The sequence below is a fragment of the Heterodontus francisci genome, chromosome 44, assembly GCF_036365525.1.
Source record: "Heterodontus francisci isolate sHetFra1 chromosome 44, sHetFra1.hap1, whole genome shotgun sequence".
NCBI classification, from domain to species: Eukaryota; Metazoa; Chordata; class Chondrichthyes; order Heterodontiformes; family Heterodontidae; genus Heterodontus; species Heterodontus francisci.
In genome coordinates, this window is record NC_090414.1 from 16,850,397 (window position 1) to 16,870,973 (window position 20,577).

The 20,577-nt window shown below is 53.6% G+C and overlaps 1 protein-coding gene across 1 annotated transcript in view; it reads left to right on the plus strand.

Moving 5' to 3' along the window:
• Positions 1-15,061, plus strand: part of LOC137355930 (glycogen phosphorylase, muscle form) — a 60,846-nt gene extending 45,785 nt beyond the window's left edge. The window contains exons 15-20 of the mRNA XM_068021600.1: positions 773-831; positions 9,737-9,878; positions 10,846-11,053; positions 11,562-11,696; positions 13,345-13,411; positions 14,809-15,061. Coding sequence (XP_067877701.1) covers positions 773-831; positions 9,737-9,878; positions 10,846-11,053; positions 11,562-11,696; positions 13,345-13,411; positions 14,809-14,961 — 764 coding nt within the window. The 3' untranslated portion in view covers positions 14,962-15,061. The remainder of the gene's footprint in view (positions 1-772; positions 832-9,736; positions 9,879-10,845; positions 11,054-11,561; positions 11,697-13,344; positions 13,412-14,808) is intronic.
• Positions 15,062-20,577: the final 5,516 nt, after the last annotated feature.

Consider the following 20,577-nt stretch of genomic DNA (forward strand, 5'->3'; position numbering starts at 1 on the left):
GTAGTGTGTAAGTCACTGAGGTATGGCCTCGCTAAAAGCAAAAGTAAATACTGTAAATGCTGGATAATCTGAAATTAAAAACAGAAAATGCTGGAAGCACTCGGCAGGTCTGGCAGCATCTGCAGAGAAAGAAAGTTAACGTTTCAGAACTGGAAAAAGTTAGAGATTCGACAGGTTTCTTGCAAGTGCGGAGGCAAGGAAAGGGGGGAGGGGAGGAAAAGACGAAAGGGAAGGTTTGTGATGGGCAGAAGGGAGGAGAGATTACATGACAGAAGGGACAATGGCGCGAGGCAAAAGGAGATGGGAATGGAACGAAAGATGGGTCTGGGGGAGGTGTAAATGGCAACAGCAGATTCACCATCCACAGCTACAGTCCAAAAAAAAAAAGGGAGCAGTGGTTACAATCTGAAGTTGGTGAACTCGATTGGGCACTTTACAGCCTTCCGAACTCAACAATCAAAAAATAGGGTGCTGTTTCTGTTGAGCTTTGTTGGAGCAGTGTAGAGATCGGTGAGGGGGTGAGGAGAATAAAATGTCAAGCAGCCGGAGGGTCAGGCTCAGGCTTGCAAGCTGAACGGAGGTGTTCCGCAAAGCGATTTCCCTGATCTGCGTTTTGGTTTCTGCAGTGTAGAGGAGAACGGTGAATCCCAAATTGCTAGAAGTACAAGTAAATCGCTGTTTCACCTGGAAGGCGTGTGTGTGGTGCACTGAACAGGGGTAAACGGACGTTGGTTTTTAGTACAGTTGTCGCTAATGTGTGTTGTTTTCACAGGCATAAAGCAGGAGCCCAACAAGCAGTTCACCCCTCGCACAATCATGATCGGAGGGAAGGTACGAACCATCTCCAAGCATGGTCCTTCTCCCTATTTTGTGTTTGGAACGTGCAAATGTTTCAACATGTTCTAAATGTCTAACAGCAGCAGAGGAGCTAATTAACATTGACTCAGTTTAGTGATCCCTTTCACTATATTCTGTATCTAACACTGTTTTCCTTTTTTTTTTTGTTTTCCCTTTATTCCACAGGCCCCCTTTTATATACTTTTTTAAAATAACTATTAAAAACAGAAAAATAAAGCAAAAGCTCAAATTAAAATGCCAGTCTAGGAATCGATGATGCACTCCAGCTCCTGCGGTGCCCACCGGTCGCGGAAGGCCTCAAGCGTGCCGGCGGACACTGCATGCTCCTGCGCCAGGGATATCCGGGCGCGGACGGATGCGCCCCCTGCCGACGGCCCGCAGTCTGGACCTGTGAATTGCCACCTTGGCCAGGAGCAGACAGACAAGGAGATCCTCCTCCCAGCCCACGTCCCTCCGCAGCGGGTGCCCAAAGATCAGGAGCGTGGGGGCGAAGTGCAGCCAGAACTGGGGGAGCAGCCCTTCAAATACTCAGAGGGGCTGCAACCTCGCACACTCCGGATATACATGGAACACGGACTTGTCCAGGCCGCAGAAGTTACAGGCAGCCTGGGAGTTTGTGAGCCAACTTAAAAAGTCTGTTGCACAGGACTGCCCTGTGCAGCACCCTCCACCTCAGGTCTTCAATGTAAAGGGGGAGGACTGCCGCATAGAGAGACGTCCACCAGGGTTTCCCCTCTCCACCAGATGGCAACACAGACTGCCAGGGTGGGAGCAGCCTGTATAGGAAACCCCTCCGCACCGATTGGAATGGCATGGAGGACATTTCTGCGAGGCAGCTCGGGTTGTGCGGGACTGGCTCCCGAGCCGGGGGTCAGCTTGGCTGTCAGTACTCCGCACTCCCGAGGTCCCTCGTCACCTGCAGTGAGGGGCTTCGGCTACTCCTCCACCTGTCTGTCCGTCCCCAGAGCCGGCTGAGGTGCTCTCCTCCGCTAGCGGGGGAGCGCCCTGACTGCAGGCAACCATGGTTCCAGACTCTGAATATGTCCCAGTAAAAGACCGGCAACTCCCTCAAGTGCGGCTAATGTTCTCCGCTGGGAGCTGCGTATCGTCTTTAAGGCAGTGCCTCTGGCGGAAGAATTACGTTGCCAGCACACACCATCTGGGAGGATCTCAACATCGCTGCAGGGTCCGAAGGCGGAAAATCACAGCCTGGGTGCAGACGCACACCAGTGACTGGTCGCCCTGCTCAATCAGGAGGCTCGGGACCGTGGCAGAGACCCAGTGTTTCCACTTGCCGCAGAAAGAAATAGACGAGCTTCTTCTGGAATAAAAGCAAAATGCTTCGGATGCTGGAAATCTGAAATAAAAACATGAAATGCTGGAAATACTCAGCAGATCTGGCAGCATCTGTGGAAAGAGAAGCAGAGTTAGCGTTTCGGGTCAGTGACCCTTCTTCGGAACTTCTTCTGGATCTTTGTGGCGAGTGCAGGGGCAGGGCCAAAGTGACCAACCGGTACCATAGCATCGAGGCCACCAGTTGGTTTATGACCAGTGCTCGGCCCCTGTTGGAAAGCACGCTGAGCAGTCCTGTCCAGCGCCCCAGCTGAGTGGTGACTTTTGCCTCCAACTCCTGCCAGTTTGCCGGCCAGGCTTCCTCAGCAGGGCTGAGGTTGGCTGCCAGATAGAGGAGGTGCGTGGTGCTCACGCAAAAGGTGCCAACTCATCTGGCAGGGAGTCCACCCGCCACTGACCCACCAGGAGTCTGCAACGTTTCTGCCAAGTAATCCTTGCGAAGGACGTGGCAGAAAAGATATACTGTCAGTTGTGGGGTGGGGAGGGAGCCCCTTTTGTGCAGGATGGAAGATAGACACAAGAGCAAATACAAGGGCTCCCTATAGAATTTGGCAGCCCCAGCCCTGGATCTTCCGGTGCCTCCTCCCTCCCCCAACAGTCCAAACAACCAATAGTTCTCTGGTGCTCCAACACCCACCTCACCAAAATGACTTGCTGGTCTTCTTAGTCCTTGAAAAAGTGCAACAGTTCCACAGTAAATGCATCTCTCTCCAGTTACTCCACTCCAGTTGCAGTTGCAGCAACACAGGTGCAGCTGCTACCCCTGATTGCAGGTAGGAAGTGCTTCACAAATTGCCCAGCCAATCCACTTTTTTTTTTCCTTTTTATATCTTTTGTGTCGATGGGGCCTTTATTCCTCAGGCCCCATTTATATACATACTTATATTTTTAAAATAACTTTATTAAAAACAGAAATAAACAAAACTCAAATTAAAATGCCATTCTCGGCGTCGACGATGCACTCCAGTCCCTGCAGTGCCCACCGGTCGCGGAAGGCCTCAAGCGTACCAGCGGCCACCGCATGCTCCTTCTCCAGGGACACCCGGGCGCGAACGTAACCGCGGAAGAGGGGCAGGCAATCGGGGAGGACGGACCCCCAGACGGCCCGCAACCTGGTCCTGTGAATTGCCACCTTGGCCAGGCCCAGGAGCAGACCGACGAGGAGATCCTCCTCCCCGGCCCATCCCCCTCCGCTCCGGGTGCCCAAAGATCAGGAGCGTGGGACTGAAGTGCAGCCAGAACTTGAGCAGCCCCTTCAGATACTCAAAGAGGGGCTGCAACCTCGCACACTCCATATATATGTGGAACACGGACTCGTCCAGGCCGCAGAAAGTACAGGCGGCCTGGGAGTCCGTGAACCTACTTAAAAGCCTATTGCACGGGACTGCTCTGTGCAACACCCTCCACCCCAGGTCCCCGATGTAAAGGGGGAAGACTCCCGCGTAGAGAGACCTCCATCGGGGTTTCCCCTCGCTGCCAGATGGCAACGCAGACTGCCAGGGCGTGTCCGGCCTGCTGACGAGGGCGAGGAAGTGGAGAGTGTGCAGGAGCAGCCCGTACAGGAAACTCCTCCGCGCCGATTGGAATGGCACGGAGGGCATTTCCGAGAGGCGGCTCTTGTTGTGTGGGACCAGCTCCCGAGGAGGGTTTCGGGGCCTGGGTCCGATGAGCAGTTCCGGCCGAGCGGGGGTCAGCTCGGCCGGGATCGCTCCGCACTCCTGAGCCCCCTCGCCACCCACAGTGAGGGGCGTCCCAGGGGTTTCAGCTACTCCGCCGCCCGCCGGACCGTCCCCTGAGGCGGCCGCCCGGACAGCCGAGACGCTTTCCTCCGCCGGCGGGGGAGCGCTCTGACTGGAGGCGACCATGTTCCAGACTCTGAATAGATCCCAGTAAAAGACAGGCAACTCCCTCAGAGAGGCACGGCTAACGGACTCCACCGGGAGCTGCGTGTCGTCTTGAAGGCAGTGACACTGGCGGAATAAATACGTCGCCAGCGCACACCATCTAGGAGGATGCTCGACGTACAAGTATCTCTGCAGGGTCCGAAGGCGGAGAGTCGCAGCCTGGGTGCGAACGCACACCAGCGACTGGCCGCTCTCCTCAATCGGGAGACTCACGACCACGGCAGAGACCCAGTGTTTCCTCTTGCCGCAGAAGAAATCGACGAGTTTCTTCTGGATCTTGTTGGCAAATGCAGGGGGCGGGGCCAAAGTGACCAACCGGTTCCACAAGATGGAGGCCACCAGTTGGTTTATGACCAGCACTCGGCCCCTGTAGGAAAGCACTCGGAGCAGTCCTGTCCAGCGCCCCAGCCGAGCGGTGACTTTCGCCTCCAACTCCTGCCAGTTTGCCGGCCAGGCTTCCTCAGCGGGGCTAAGGTGGACTCCCAGATAGAGGAGGTGCGTGGTGCTCCACGCAAAAGGTGTCATCTCCTCCGGCAGGGAGTCCGCCAGCCACTGACCCACCAGGAGTCCGGAACATTTCTCCCAATTGATCCTCGCGGAGGACGCGGCAGAAAAGGTCAGCTGGCATTGCACATCCTCCGCAAGTCAATGGGATCTGTGACCGCGAGGAGCACGTCGTCGGCGTAAGCTGAGAGGACAACCCGCATGGCCAGCTCACACAGAGCCAATCCCGTCAACCTCCTGTGAAGCAGGCACAGGAAGGGCTCCACGCAGATGGTATACAATTGGCCGGACATGGGGCATCCCTGACGCACTCCTCTCCCAAAGCGAAGGGGCGCCGTCAAGGACCCTTTTAACTTTGACTAGACACTCTGCGACGGCGTATAAAAGTCGGACACGGGCCATGAAATGCGGCCCGAGTCCGAAAGCGCGCAGAGTCCCGAAAAGGTATCCGTGATCCACCCTGTCTAATGCCTTCTCCTGATCGAGGGAGAGAAAGGCGACCGACTGACCAGTCCTCTGGGAAAGATGGATCAGGTCCCGGACCAGGTGGATGTTGTCTTGGATGGACCGGCCCGGGACAGTGTAGGACTGGTCGGGGTGGATCATGTGGGCCAGCACGGAGCCCAGGCGGGTAGACATAGCCCGGGCAAAGATCTTATAATCCCTGCTGAGGAGGGAGACCGGACGCCAGTTTTTAAGCAAGCGGAGATCGCCCCTCTTCGGCAGCAGGACGATGACCGCCCTGCGCCACGAGAGGGGCATCTCCCCGGTCGCCAGGCTTTCCCCCAGGACCCGCGCGTAATCGTCCCCCAGGACGTCCCAGAACGCCCTGAGGAACTCCACGGTCAACCCATCCAGCCCTGGGGATTTGCCCCTTGAGAGCTGGTGGAGGGCGCCAGTCAGCTCCGCCAATGTGAGCGGAGCCTCCAATCCTTCGGCGCCCTCCGGGCTGACCTGCGGCAGGTCCTCCCACAAAACTCTGCGCGCATCCTCGCTGGACGGATCCGGAGAGAACAACGCACTGTAATAAGTACGGACCAGGAGGCCCATTCCCTCCAGATCCGTGATGGAGGATCCGTCGTCGGCCAGCAGCTCAACGAGCTGCTTACGGACCCCCCGCCATTTTTCCAGCGAGTAGAAGAAGGGTGAGGCGCGGTCCAAATCTTCCAGGATCTGGATCCGCGACCTCACGTACGCGCCTCTGGACCCTATGAGCTGCAGGTCCCTCAGCGCGCCCTTCTCTTTGTACGCCTGCCACAGGGCCGGGTCCGCGACGGCATGACCGAGGCGGGACTCCAAGTCGGGCAGCTCCCTCTCAAGGCGCCCGATCTCTGTTTCCCGCCTCTTGGTCGATCCCTTCGCATACTCCTGACAGAAGACGCGGTTGTGAGTCTTGCCCACATCCCACCAAAGCCTCAAGGAGGGGAAGCCCCCCTGCTTCCTTCTCCAGTCGGCCCAGAATCGACAGAACGAGTCCCGTAATCGCTCGTCCTCCAGCAGCCGGTTGTTAAAGTGTCAGTACGCGGACCCCGCCCGCGTGCGGAGTGGAGTGAACTCCGCCCACACCAGGTGGTGGTCCGAGCACGGCACCAGCCGCATGGAGGCTGCCGAGACGCGGGAGACGTACGCCTGCGAAAAGTAGAGGCAGTCGATTCGGGACCCTCCTCCTCCAGACCTCCACGTGACGGCGCTGGAGTCGGGATGGAGATTCCGCCAGACGTCCACCAAGTTAAGGGAGCTGATCAGTCCCCTCAACTTCTGCACCGACGCTTGGCCGCGCTGGGGACCGGAGCGATCCCCCACCTCGAGGGTGCAGTTAAAATCCCCCCCGAGGATGATGCAGTCGCCGCTATCGATGGAGCTCAAGAGAGCGGACACTTTTTCAAAGAAGCGCGCTTTCAACGCGCCAGGCCTGGGCGCGTACACGTTCACAAAGTGGAGCGGCACGCCACCCAGGCGAATGGCGAGGTGGAGCAAGCGGCCCGGCACTAGCTCCTTGACCCCCAAGATCTCCGGCTGAAAAGTCGGGGCCAACAAGATAGCCACCCCACTAGAAATAGGGGTGAGGTGACTCATGTAGACCCCACCCTGCCACTCCAGGAGCCAGGTGGCTATGTCTCCCGGAATGGTGCGGGTTTCCTGCAGAAAGCTCACCGCGTATCTCCCTTCCCTGAGGACTGAGAGATTGTGAAATCTGCGGTGAGACCCCCTGCTGCCGTTGATGTTGAGGCTGGCTATGGTTATCTTCATGTCAAAGGTACTTAAAAACCCTTCACCAACACCTCCCTGTGAGGAGGGAGTGGAAGTGCACCTGGCCCTCCACTCCCCCAGCAACCCATTGAGGAACACAATAAAACGGCGCCTCTCAACCAGTTTCACGTCCGCGCACTTGCCCGCTTTCTTCAGGGTGGCACGGACTGACTGTATGATCAGCGCCAGATTCGACCAACGGCCGAGGGCCAGCTGAACTTTATCGCGGCAACCCCTGCAAGCCGCGAGGAAATCCCGGAGTTCCGCCGTGGGGATGAGAGGAGATTCGGTGGGAGGCACGAGGGACTCCACCACCTCACTGGCGATGGAATCAAGATCATCCTCCGTGCCCCACACCGAATCCCCATCCTCCTCCGGGTCGTCACCGCCAGCGGCCGACACATCCACCACACGCTGTGGGGCGGACGTCCCAGTCGCGCCAGCTGGTCCTGCCTCCGTCACGATCCCACCCCCAGGATCGATGGCGGAGGAGTCCTCTCTGGGTTTTGCTGTGAAACTGGAGCCTGTGGGTGCCAGCAGTTCAGGACCCCCCTCCACCTCCGTCCCCAGGCCAATGAGTGGTCCAGGGGAGACAGAAGTTCCCGACTCCGGAAATCCAGCCGGAGCCGAGAGAGGAGGCCATCTCCCGCTCCGCCAGCACCCACAGGCCCAGCAGATGGGGCAGCATTCTCAGTTTTCACCAGGTCGGGTGTCTCCTGGTTGGTGGTAGACTCCGGCTGGGAGGGCTGACCCTCTGGGGCGTCGCACTCCCCTTCTTTTCGGGCACCCGACCCAGTAGCAGTGGCGGAATGGGCGGCGTCCCCAGGCTCCCCCACCACAAGTAGGGCCGCACTTACTCCTTCAGGAGGGGCCTCATGTACTGGGGCCTTCCCCTCCCCTCCATCCTGAGGAATAGGGAGCTCCTGCCCGGACTTTGTAGCCTTGGTGGTGGCGGTAGGGGGAACCTGAGGACCCGAAACAGGAGGCCGCTCCACTCCAACAGATGGGCCCTGCACCTCAGGGCCCTGTGTTATTTCTGTGGAGGGATGCCTTCTCCTCTTTTTCGCACTAGGGCGCGGAGACGCGGAGACTCAGAGACCTGCATGTCATCAGAGGCCTCCGCCTCCGCACCCTTTTTTTCCTTTTTAGTCACCCTGGGCCTGAGCCCAGCCCTGGGACAGGTGGATTCCATGGGAATGGGCTTTGGGCTGAGCTCAGGCTTGGGTTGTGTTAAAGTGTCCAGGGGACGCGCCTCATGATGTTTCTTTTTTCCCCGCGTCTTCCTTCCACTCGGACGGACGCTCCCCTCCCCGCCAGAGGCTGTGAAAACCACAGCCTCCGGAACCGACTGAGCGGTGTCTATTGGATGTGGCGGGGGAATGGGAGGAGGTGCTGTGGAACCACTCTTGGCCGTCGAGGTGGAGCTGGCGGCCGGGAGGTTGGGGCAGTTCTTACGAACATGCCCCACCCCCTTGCAGACATGGCACCGCGCCCCGTCCGAGGTCCAGAAGACGCGGTAGGCCGTCCCCTGGAACTGCACATCAAACTGGCCTTCCGAGTCCTCCTCCCGCGCCAGCTGCATAAATAACTGGCGGCGGAAGGAGTAGACATGTTGGAGGCTGTGCTCCCGAAGACCAAGCCGGACTGTGGTGATCCCCGACCTCACGTCCCCCATGTGGTGCAGGTGGGGAAGGAGGAGCTCACTGGGAATAAAGGGCAGGACGTTTGATAACATTAACCGCTGCGCAGTGGCCCCTAGAGGGTCCACCGGCAGGGACGGCCCGCTCGGTCTTCAGGAAGAACACAGCCTTCCCGTACATTTTTGAGGCTGCCACAATGGCCGAGGAGCCGACAACCTCGGCCATTGCCTTTACACAGGCCTCTATAGACATATTGGGGTGGGGATAACTCTTTACCCCATGGTTTGAAGTAATTAATTTAAAAGGTGACGGGGTCACACGGGCGGCCACAGAGGCTACAGCCGCATAGGTATGAGAAGGCCCTGCCACCGGTGATGATGGGCTTGCCATGGCTCAAGAGCCAAACCCACCCCAAAATTGCAGGCAAGCAAGCAAACAAACAAACAAACAAAGAAACCAACTCGGAGGTTTGGGGAGAGGCTGAGGGTATACAGGAAAGGGGAAAGACAGGCTGCAAGCGATAACTTTGCTTTTTTTTTTCTCCTTAAAGGGTGGTACTCAGAGCACTGTAAACACTCCTGGTCTTCTGGTTGTGGGACGGGTCTTCACCTGGGTCAGCTGAAGCTGCCCAGGCACTATTTATCCCCTTCTGTATATTAGCCAGGCAGCTTCAGCTGACTCAGGCTGGGCAATTGGGGTGGGGAGGGAGCTTCCCTGCAACTTTAGTGCAACTGCACAGCTCCCTGCAGAATTGTATAGCCCCCATCCCTTGTTCTTCTGGCCTCTTCCACCTCCCACAACAGTCCAAACAAAGCAAGAGTCCGGTGCTCAACACTCACCTCGAAATACAGGCTTAATCCAAAAGTCTTTCCTCCTCTGCAGCAAAAGTTTTTGCAGTGTCTCCTCAGCTCTCCCTCTCCAGCAACTGACTGCAGCACTGTCAGCTACACCTCGTTGAGGCACTCAGTATTCCCAATCACAGAGGAGCCAATCCCCTGTGCTGTACCTGTCCTGGGAGTATTTGATGGGGACAGTGTAGAGGGAGCTTTACTCTGTATCTAATCCTGAATGATGCTGGACGTATTGTCCTAGTGAGAGAGCTGAAGCAGGCTGTATTTTCTCCTAGCTCCATTTCTGGCCCTATCCAGGTGCTGCTGACCGCTCTTAATCCCCCCTCTCTCACTCTATCTCTCTCTCACACTCTCACTCTCTCTCTCTCTCCGACAGGCCGCCCCAGGGTACCACATGGCCAAGCTCATCATCAGACTCATCACCGCGATTGGCGACATCGTGAACAATGACTCTGTAGTGGGAGATCGGCTGAAGGTTATCTACCTGGAGAATTATCGGGTGTCCCTGGCTGAGAAAGGTTCGGCCTCCTTCTGTCACTGCCGGAAATTGGAGTAGTTAAGCAAGAGTTGCATTTCTGTAGCGCCTTTCACAATGTCTGGACGCCCCAAAGTGCTTTGCAGCCAGTGAAGCACTTTTCACAGCCTGGTCGCTGTTGTAATGTGGGAATAGCTTGCGAGCGCAGGCAGAAGGCCCATTCCGTGTGGCAGGCTTGGCTGTGATGCCCTCCATGGTTGAATTGCCAGCTAAAACTTAGGAAATATGTACTCCTATATCTCTCATTTGGGTATCGCTATTCCTGTGCGTGCGTTTCTGTTTCTCTCCCCGTTTTGTTTTTCTTTGACTTTTTTTTGTCGCGGTTTGATACAACTGAGTGGCTTGCTAGGCCATTTCAGAGGGGGCATGTAAGAGTCAACCACATTGCTGTGGGTCTGGAGTCACATATGGGCCCAAACTAGGTAAGGACGGCAGATTTCCTTCCCTAAAGGGCATTAGTCAACCAGATGGGTTTTTACAACAATCTCGTATTGCTGAGACTAGCTCTTAATTCCAGATTTATTTAATTAACTGAATTTAAATTCCACCAGTTGCAGTGTTTGGAATTTGAACCCGTGTCTCTGGAGCATTGGTCCTTCACTAATCCAGGAACTCCCTCCTGTACAGCACTGTGGGCGTACCTACACATGGACTGCAGCGGCTCAAGAAGGCAGCTCACTGCCACCTTCTCGAGGGCAATTGGGAATGGGGCAATAAATGCTGGCCTGGCCAGCGATGGCCACATCCAAGAGCGAATGGGTTAAAACGAAAAAGTGTCTTGTTCTGCGGGGTTTGTCTCTACATGTGTATCTCTCTCTGTTCATGTCTCGCTCTCTCCGCTCCATGTTTGTTTATGTGCACCCTATTAGGGTGATGCTCTATGCAAAATGTGGGATGCTGTCCTGACCCATTACCCATGTGTGTGTGTCTCTCTTTCTCTGTCCCCACAGTGATCCCAGCCTCTGACCTGTCCGAGCAGATTTCCACTGCTGGCACCGAGGCCTCAGGCACCGGGAACATGAAGTTCATGCTGAATGGAGCGCTGACCATCGGAACCATGGACGGGGCCAACGTGGAGATGGCAGAGGAGGCTGGCGAGGAGAACTTCTTCATCTTCGGCATGCTGGTGGACGAAGTGGACGCGATGGATAGAAAGGGGTAAGGGGCTGCCTGGGGGTGGGGATGGGGGTGGGGAAGGTGGTGTGAAGGTCCCATCCTGTAGGAGCTCCCTGAGATGAAGGAGTGCTCCTAACTCCGCTAGTGTTCCGGGAGGAAAATGGAAGCAAGGATGAGTTGATACTAAACTGGGAGGAGAAGGAGGGTGGGGATTGACTTGGAGTGAGAGACGGCACATTGAGACTTGATGGGTGTGGGAGTGGGGTTGCTGGAGGGGGACAAAGAACTCTGAGTTTGGAGCATAATATAATAATCACTGTATTGGTGAAAGTAAGATATGACTGGGGGGGTGGTGGTTTCAAAGGTTGCTGACCAGCGCAAACATAATGCATGGCTGATCGGTGAGGCACTCTATAGTACTGTGTGTGTCTGTTGGGTGCGGGGTGGTATGCTGAGATGGGTGTGTCTCTCTCTGCTGCATGTGGCATCTGTCCTGTGCCCAGTGTCTCTGGGACCCCTCACTAGGATGCTCTGTTTTCTGGATTTTCAGATACAACGCCAAATCCTACTACGATCGGCTTCCTGAGCTGAAACTGGCCATCGATCAGATCAACAGTGGGTTCTTCTGCCCGAAGGAGCCCAACCTCTTCAAGGGAGTTGTCGACATGCTCATGCATCACGACAGGTGAGAGGTGGTGCACGGGAGCCCCACGTTCCTCCTGATCTCTGCACACAGCCTGCCACAGCAAGTTCACCTCGGGAGGGGGGGTGTTGCTGCTTCTCTGTTGGGTAACCACACTGTGGTGTGCAATGGGATGTTTCAGTGGTGGGGGGGGGGGGACCAAGTGTAGACAGGAGGAGTCTGTAGAAGAGGGTAAATGGGGGGGGGGGGGGGGTTCAAACCCCATTCCAGACACTTGAGCACATAAATCCAGGTTGACATTCTCTGCCAGTACTGAGGGAGTGCTGCCCTGTCGGAGCTGCTGTCTTTCAGATGAGACGTTCAACCGAGGCACAGTCTGCCTTCAGGTGGATATCAAAGATCGCACGGCCAGAAGAAGGGGGTCGGGGGGGTGTGTGTGGAGGGGAGTGTGGGGAGTTCTCCCTGGTGTCACGGGACAAATACTTACCCCTCAACCAACATCACCTAAAACAGATGATGTGGTCATTATCGCATTGCTGTTTGCGGGAGCTTACTGTGTGCAAATTGGCTGCCCACATTAGAACAGTGACACTTCCAAAAAGTACGTCATTGGCTGTAAAGCGCTTTGAGACGTCCCGGGATCGTGAATGGCGCTGTAGAAATGCAAGTTCTGCCTATAAGGCTATTACCTCCCAACTTGGTGGTCTCGGCCTGGTTCTTTGGTGGAGGTAGCTCCATGGTGCACACATTGGTGAGACCCCCTCCTTGAGGCTGCACGGGAACCCGGTACGGGAGTGAGCATTGGATAGGGACCAATTCCGATTCCCTGAAACCTTGTTTCCTCTGTTCCCCTATCAACAATAACAACTTGCATCTATATAGCACCTTTTAATATAGTAAAATGTGTCAAGACGCTTTACGGGAACGTTACCAGACAGAATTTGACCTGGAGCCACATAAGATGATGTTGGGGCATGTGATCAAAAGCTCGGTCAAAGAGGTCGGTTTTAAGCAGCGTCTTAAAGGAGGAGAGAGAGAGAGGCGGAGAGGTTTAGGGAGGGAATTCCAGAGCTTAGGGCCCCCCAGGCAGCTGAAGGCGCGGCCGCCAATGGTGGAGCGATGGGAATCGGGGGATGGACTAGAGGGAGGAAATGGAGAGAGCACAGAGATCTCGGAAGGTTGTGGGGGCTGGAGGAGATTACGGAGATAGGGAGGGAGTGTGCCTACAGAGGGATTTGAAAACTAGGGTGATAATTTTTAAAATTGAGGCATTGCCGTCCCGGGAGTGAGCACGGTGGATAATGGGGGAATGGGACGTGGTGCACGTTGGGCAACAGAGTTTTGGATGAGCTGGAGTTTGTGGAGGGTAGCGTGTGAGAGGCCAGCCAGGAGAGCAATGGAATAGTCCAGTCTGGAGATAGGACACACAGATGAGGGTTTCAGCAGCAGCTGAGCTGAGGCCAGGGCAGAGACGGGCAATGTTACGGAGATGCAAGTGTTGAACTGGCGCAGGAGGGTACAACGTGCTGTAGATAGGAGGAACATCGCAGGGGCAGGCAGGAGGGTTTGCAGAGGGGAAGGCACCATCTCGAGAGGGTACTGAGGTGGTCTCCTGTAGCTGCTGCCTGCTCAAGTCACTAACATTGCCTCTAAGTCTGAACTCAGCCCCCTGTCTCCCATCTTCCTTCAGATTCAAGGTGTTTGCCGACTATGAGGACTATATCAAATGCCAGGAGCGAGTCAGCACCCTCTACAAGGTTAGTTTGCAGGGGGAGGAGGGTGTCGCGAGGTGGGGAGGAGTGGGGTGTGGGTGCGCCACATACTGTCTGCAGCCGCTACCCTCTCACGTGTCTGCCACTTGCTTCTTTCATCCTGTAGCTTATTGTGGCTGACTGCAACCCCCATGACCTTGGGGGTCTCTCTGTCCCTCACTCTCTGTCCCTCACTCTCTGTCCCTCACTCTCTGTCCCTCTTGCACAGGTCACAAGGTCCAGGCTATTATCCCTGGGTTCTGCACTCAGCGGTTGAAGTCCTCTATATTTTCCCCTGGACAAAGGGGTACCCATAATCCCCCTCATTCATCACTGTGCTGCTCGATTTACCAATGGATGGCAGGTGGGAGGGTGGGTAGACTGTTCAGTGCCTCGATTTATCGCTGGCATCTGATGCCTTTCAAGGTCAAATAGCCCAAGGGATTGGAAGATGGGGGAAATTGTTGAGGATCACCTTTCATTGTGGACAGGTGATGCCTCCTGTGATTTAATAGCCCGAAGTGAATGAGGTGGGGGAGGGGGGGGGTCGGGGTGTGGTGGAGGGGAAAATGTTCAAGTGATGGGAGTGGGTGATGCCTTTGCAGTCGAATAGCCCCAGAGGAAAGAAGAGAGGAAGGACATTGTTATGGGTCCACCCCACCCGCCCCCATACTGGTGAGGATAGGTGATGCCTCCTCCGTTCAGATAGCATGCAGGTGCTGACGGGTGTGGACCTTTGTATAAAGAGTGAGGCACAAGGACGGGGATGGTTTGCTGGAAGGGACCAGGCACCCAAGGGTGTGAACTCCATTTCGATTGGCTATCTCCCCCCCCCCCCCCCCCACTCTGTTTAAAAATGCGGCCTCTTTTATCCACCTGTGCTTCACAAAATCCTACAGCAAAGAAGACCATTCAGCCCATCATAACTGCCGCACCCCCCCACCCCCTGCGCTCTGTCCCCATAACCCTACAGTGCTTTCTCCTTCAATTATTTATCCAGTTCCCTTTTGAAAGTTACTATCGAACCTGTTTCCACCGCCCTTTCAGGCAGCGCGTTCCAGATCACGACAACTTGCTGCGTATATTTTAAAAAAAAAATTCTCCTCCTCAGCCCCTCTGGTTCTTCAGCCAATTATCTTAAATCTGTGTCCCTCTGGTTACTGAACCTCCTGTCAGGGGAAACAGTTTCTCCTTATTTACGCTATCAAAACCCTTCGTGATTTTGAACACCTCTATTAAATCTCTTCTTCTCCTTCTCTGCTCTGAAGGAGAACAATCCCAGCTTCTCCAGTCTCTCCACATTAACGGAAGTCTTCCCCCATCCGCAGAACTATTCTAGTTTATCTCCTCTGCTTCCTCTCCAAGGTTTTTTAATCTGTCTTTTTATGTCTCGTCACTTGCAGAATTCCAGGGAGTGGACCAAGATGGTCATCAAAAATATCGCCACCTCCGGAAAGTTCTCCAGCGACAGGACAATCGCAGAGTATGCCCGTCAAATCTGGGGCGTGGAGCCAAGCAAACACAAGATCCCTCCCCCCAATGAGCCCCGGGACTAATGTTCCCTCTATGTCCCTCTCCTTCCCTTTGCACGCTCGCTTCCACGTCTCCTCCCCGACGTTCTCCACACCCCCATCGCCCACCTTGGTGCTGGCCGTAAGCTTGGCTCTCCCGAAGGCTGACTGCTGCTTCTCTGAGCCACGCCGGAGCCACTAGCGGCCCGAGATGGTGGGATTCGGGGATGGCGGTGGGGGAAGAGACCCTTTCCTGTCTTATTGTGGGGAGCGGATGACCCCTCCCCAACCTCACGGTCGCTCCATTCTACATAACCCGAGCATTGTTTTGCTTGACATGTTTACCAGTGTGCATGATTTAATGATGGGAAATTTGGGGGTAATTTTTAACATGGCTGCCTAGGCACTAACCTGGGATGGGGGGAGGTACACAGATTGCCTTCCCTTTTTTTTTATAGAGCTTGGCCAATTATCATTGAGTTGAAAATTACCTTCAATCCCGTTCCCACTCTCTTTCTGACCTACCTCCCAATAGAAAATTGAAGGATAGTCTGGAAACTAAGTACTTGAGGCCTACCAAACAGGTAACAGCCTGATTTGAGTTGATCTGAGCAATGGCCCTCTTGGTGCTTTTTATCTCCCTCTATTCCCGCGTAAATCAGTTCAAGAAACGAAATGTGGTCTTTAATCGACCCTAATTGGGGGCAGTTAGGTTTTGAGCAGAAGCTAAGCGCAATTAATGTGCCTTGTGGTTGAGCATCTCGTTTCTGGAATATTCTCTACATTGTTGAGTTGGGGGAGGTGGGTATTTAAAAGTGCTAAACCCTGAAGAAAACAAAGTTTTTAAGATGCAGAACAATGCAGTTCATTGTGGGATGGAGACTGCTCGCTCCCAGAATGCTTTGCTGCCCTGTGGTGAAACAAAATGGCTGCCGTGGCCCCCTCCAACCTTTGACCTTGGTCATGGTGTAGGACCAGCGAGTTAAGTCTTCCCTTGTGTGTATTTTAATGTGTGAATAACTTATTTTTAAGTGTAAATATTTGCAGGAAGCAACACTAAAAAGGTATTGAATTTAGCTGCTGAATGTCAGCGCAAAGCTACTTGAGACAAGCGGCGCTCGTCTGTTTTGAAGTGGGGGTGGGGATTTAATTTAATCTGCATTTGCCCGAGGTCTTTTCATCTGCACCTCCTCTCGTGCTTGCAACCTCGAAGGCTGGAGAGGAAATCCCCATCCCGGAATGGAAGATGGACAGAATCATCAAAAATTGGGAAGGCCCCTAGGTGTGAATTATGTGACTCCTACCCCTCTCCTCCCCAGACCTTTCCACTCCCTCAATTTCTGAAGGCACTTGATCCCTGCCCAACTAACCGGTACATTTTACACCAGGCGGTATAGCTGAAAGCTTTGGTGACCATCTACTTTGGGGAGGGGGGGGGGTGGGGGCTGAATTTTGCCCCCTTGCTTTTCCCCCAAGCAATACGGCCACATCTTACAACTCTGGCACTTGGCTGACCCTTCCCCACCCCCCCCCCCTTCCACAGTTTGCAGTCAAATATCACCGTCTGAGACTGGGACACCCTGCGAACATCAGGTGTGCTTCAAGGGGACGAAGAGAAAAAAAAATACAAACGGGGGCAAGCTGGGAGACGTTTTAAGCGATCCCAAATTTTGAAATTGCTTAATTTCCAGCCTCCTGTTCATTTTTTCCTTTCCTCATATTTCCTTTGCCCACCCCTTCGGAATTTAGCTGGAGCTTCCCCTTTTCCCCCCGCCCCCCCCCTCATCCTGAGTGCTGTCTTGTTATTATTGCTGTACCATCATCTTGGGTGAGCTGCATGTTTTCCCCAGTGCAATATTGTGTTGAGTGCAGCTGTGTTGACATTCTGCTAAACCCACAATAAAAGTGACAATCTAACCTTCCTGCATCCGTTATTTAACAGGGCTGCGCTGTTGGAGGGCGGGTGGGGAAGAGTCGCCACGTGTCGTGAGCCTTTGTGGAAAGAGGCAGTCCGAGCCACTAACGAGAACAGTGTGAGACTTCCTTTATCTATCGAAAGTTACGTATCTCCACCAAACCCCTTTTTATAAATTCCACATCTATAATGCAAACCTCTTGTGTAAACATGTCACACTGCGGTTAAAGCCTCCTGCCAGTGGTGGTGCTGTGACCAGCTTGGTTTTTTGTCTCAGAGGAACTCCAATGTTTTCCACCCCCCACCCCCGCCCCGCCCCCCCCCCCCCCCCCCCCCCTGCCCGATCTATTCCTCTACTTCCCAAAGTCGCCCTTGGCTTTGCTACTTAAATTTAAATAAAATACAATTAGGTACAAAAATAAGGACAGAGTGGGGGCTGAATTACATCTGCTCCAATTATCCCTCTGCCCTCTAACCCTGCTTCACCTGAACCTTTGCATCTTATTTGACTGAGATGAGCTTTTGACCCCATAATGTGCCTCATCGCCAAGACCACCTACTTCCAAATCAGTACCATCGCCTGACTCTGCCCCTGCCTGAGCTCATCTGCTGCTGAAAGCCTCATCCCTGCCTTTGTTACCTCCAGGCTTGACTAGCAGGTTGTGGGGTTACGTCCCACGCCAGAGACATAATCCAGGCTGACACTACCAGCTCAGTACTGAGGGAGTGTTGCACTGTCTGGGGTGCTGTCTTTCAGGTGAGATATTGAACCAAAGCTCCCCGTCCGCCCTCCTGGGTGGGTGTAAAAGATCCCACGGCCGCTATTGGAAGAAGAGCAGGGGGAGGGAGTCCTGACCAGTGTCCTGGGCCCAATATTTATCCCATAACCAACCTCCCTAGGACAGATGAGCTGGTTGGCAAATGTTACACTGCTTTTCAAGAGAGGAGGGAGAGAGAAAGCGGGGAACTACAGGCCAGTTAGCCTAACGTTAGTTGTTGGGAAAATGCTGGAACCTATTATTAAGGAAGTCTTAATGCACAACATGATTAGAACAAGTCAACATGGTTTTACTAAAGGGAAATCCTGTTTGACAAATTTATTAGTTATTTGAGGATGTAACTAGGAGGGTAGATAAAGGGGAACCAGTAGATGTAGTATACCTGGATTTCTAAAAGGCATTTGATAAGGTGCCACACAAAAGGTTAATAAGGCCCATGGAGTTGGGGGGTAATGTATTAGCATGGATAGAGGATTGGTTAAAGGACAGGAAGCAAAGAGTGGGCATAAATGGGGCAGTTTCAAGTTGGCAGGCAGTAAATAGTGGAGTGCTGCAAGGATCAGTGCTGGGGCTTCAGTTATTTACAATCTATATTAATGGCTTGGATGAAGAGACAGAGAGTAACGTATCTAAGTCTGCTGACAATGCAAAGCTCGGTGGAAAGGTAAGCTGTGGGGAGGACATAAAGATGCTACAAAGTGATATAGACAGGCCTTTATTGCAAAGGGATCGGGAGTACAGGAATAAAGAAGTCTTGCTGCAATTGTACAGGGTTTTGGTGAGACCGTATCTGGAGTACTCTGTACAGTTTTGGTCTCCACATATAAGAAAGGATATACTTTCATTTGGAGGCAGTACAACAAAGGTTCACTGGCGTTGTCCCTGGAATGAGGGGGTTGCCCTATGATGAGAGGCTGAGTAAATTGGGTCTATACTCTCTGGAGTTTAGAAGAATGAGAGGTGATCTCATTGAAATATATAAGATTCTAAAGGGGCTGGATAGGGTAGACGCAAAGATTATTTCCGCTGGTCAGGGAATCTAAAACACGGAGGCACAGTCTCCGGATAAGGGGCCGATTATTTAGGACCGAGATGAGGAGAAATCACTCAAAGGGTTGTGAACTCTAATAAATTAGTTAAACACAATTTCCCTTTCACAAAACCATGTTGACTCTGTCTGATCCCATTATGATTTTCTAAGTATCCTGCTATAACCTCCTTAATAATAGATTCTAGCAATTTCCCTGTGTGGGGCCATTAGCAGCAGCAGAATTGTACTCAACCACAATCTGTAACCTCATGGCCCGGCATATCCCCCACTCTACCATTACCATCAAGCCAGGAGAGCAACCCTAGTTCAATGAAGAGTGCAGGAGGGCATGCCAGGAGCAGCATCAAGCATACCTCAAAAATGATATATCAACCTGGTGAAGCTACAACACAGGACTATCTGCATGCCAAACTGCATAAGCAGCATATGCCAGACAGAGCTAAGCGATCCCATAACCAACGGATCAGATCTAAGCTCTGCAGTTCTGCCACATCCAGCCGTGAATGGTGGTGGACAATTAAACAACTAACTGGAGGAGGTGGCTCCACAAATATCCCCATCCTCAATGATGGGGGAGCCCAGCAAATCAGTGCAAAAGATAAGGCTGAAGCATTTGCAACAATCTTCAGCCAGAAGTGCCGAGTTGATGATCCATCTCGGCCTTCTCCTGAAGTCCCCAGCATCACAGACTTCAGCCAATTCGATTCACTCTGCATGATATCAAGAAATGACTGAAGGCACTGAATACTGCAAAGGCTATGAGCCCTGACAATATTCCGGCAATAGTACTGAAGACCTGTGCTCCAGAACTCGTAGCCAAGCTGTTCCAGTACAGCTACAACACTGGCATCTACCCTGCAATGTGGAAAATTGCCCAGGTATGTCCTGTACACAAAAAGCAGGACAAGTCCAAACCGGCCAATTACCGCCCCATCAGCCGACTCTCAATCATCAGGAAAGTGATGGAAGGTGTCATCAACAGTGCCATCAAGCGGCACTTGCTTAGCAATAACCTGCTCAGTGACGCTCAATTTGGGTTCCGCCAGGGCCACTCAGTTCCAGACCTCATTACAGCCTCGGTACAAACCTGGACAAAAGAGCTGAACTCAGGAGGTGAGGTGAGAGTGACTGCCCTTGACATCAAGGCAGCATTTGATCGAGTATGGCATCAAGGAGCCCTAGCAAAACTGAGGTCAATGGGAATCAGGGGGAAAACCCTCTGCTGGCTGGAGTCATACCGAGCGCATAGGAAGATGGTTGTGGTTGTTGGAGGTCAATCATCTGAGCTCCAGGACATCACTGCAGGAGTTCCTCAGGGTCGTGTCCTCGGCCCAACCATCTTCAGCTGCTTCATCAATGACCTTCCATCATAAGGTCAGAAGTGGGGATGTTCGCTGATGATTGCACAATGTTCAGCACCATTCGTCACTCCTCAGATACTGAAGCAGTCCGTGTAGAAATGCAGCAAGACCTGGACAATATCCAGGCTTGGGCTGATAAAGTGGCAAGTAACATTCGCACCACACAAGTGCCAGGCAATGACCATCTCCAACAAGAGAGAATCTAACCATCTCCTCTTGAGATTCAACGGCATTACCATCGCTGAATCCCCCACTATCAACATCCTATTGGCTACCATTAACCAGAAACTGAACTGGAGTAGCCATATAAATACCGTGGCTACAAGAGCAGGTCAGAGGCGAGGAATCCTGAGGCGACTAACTCACCTCCTCACCACCTACAGCTCCAACAACACTCAAGAAGTTCGACACCATCCAGGACAAAGCAGCCCGCTTGACTGGCACACCATCTACAAACATTCACTCACTCCACCACCGACGCACAGTGGCAGCAGTGTGTACCATCTACAAGATGCACTGCAGCAATGCACCAAGACTCCTTAGACAGCACCTTCC